The following is a 348-nucleotide window of genomic DNA, read 5'->3' on the forward strand; positions in this document are numbered from 1 at the left end:
ATCTTCTAAGCTATCATGGTCTTCATTTTCTGGTGAAGTTTCTTGTGACTCATCTATTGGTAATCTCTCAGCACTCGATGAAGCATCAGTTATGATGTCATCATTCTGAAAATCACTTTCAGTATCAGAGAACAAGAAAGGCTTCTTAGATGTACGATGACTCCTTTTGATTTCAATGTCTCCTTCATCATCAACATTGTCAAGCTCTAATTCAATTGGGCCATTTATGACTGCAGGAGAATTATCACCTTTATCAGACTCATTGGAATTTTTGAGGCCGTATGTTATTTCTTCCGTATAGTTGATCTGCTGAGAGGATATAGAACTATTATCTACAATATCACTATT

General features: G+C 35.9%; 1 protein-coding gene across 1 annotated transcript; it reads right to left on the reverse strand.

Moving 5' to 3' along the window:
* Window positions 1–348, reverse strand: OGAPHI_005893 (uncharacterized protein; the record flags this gene model as incomplete). Its single annotated transcript, XM_046207123.1, has 1 exon — window positions 1–348. A coding segment is annotated over one exon (348 nt), but the record flags the coding sequence as incomplete, so codon positions are not given.

Source organism: Ogataea philodendri, assembly GCF_020536065.1.
Source record: "Ogataea philodendri strain CBS6075 chromosome Unknown scaffold215, whole genome shotgun sequence".
In the NCBI taxonomy this organism is placed as follows: domain Eukaryota; kingdom Fungi; phylum Ascomycota; class Pichiomycetes; order Pichiales; family Pichiaceae; genus Ogataea; species Ogataea philodendri.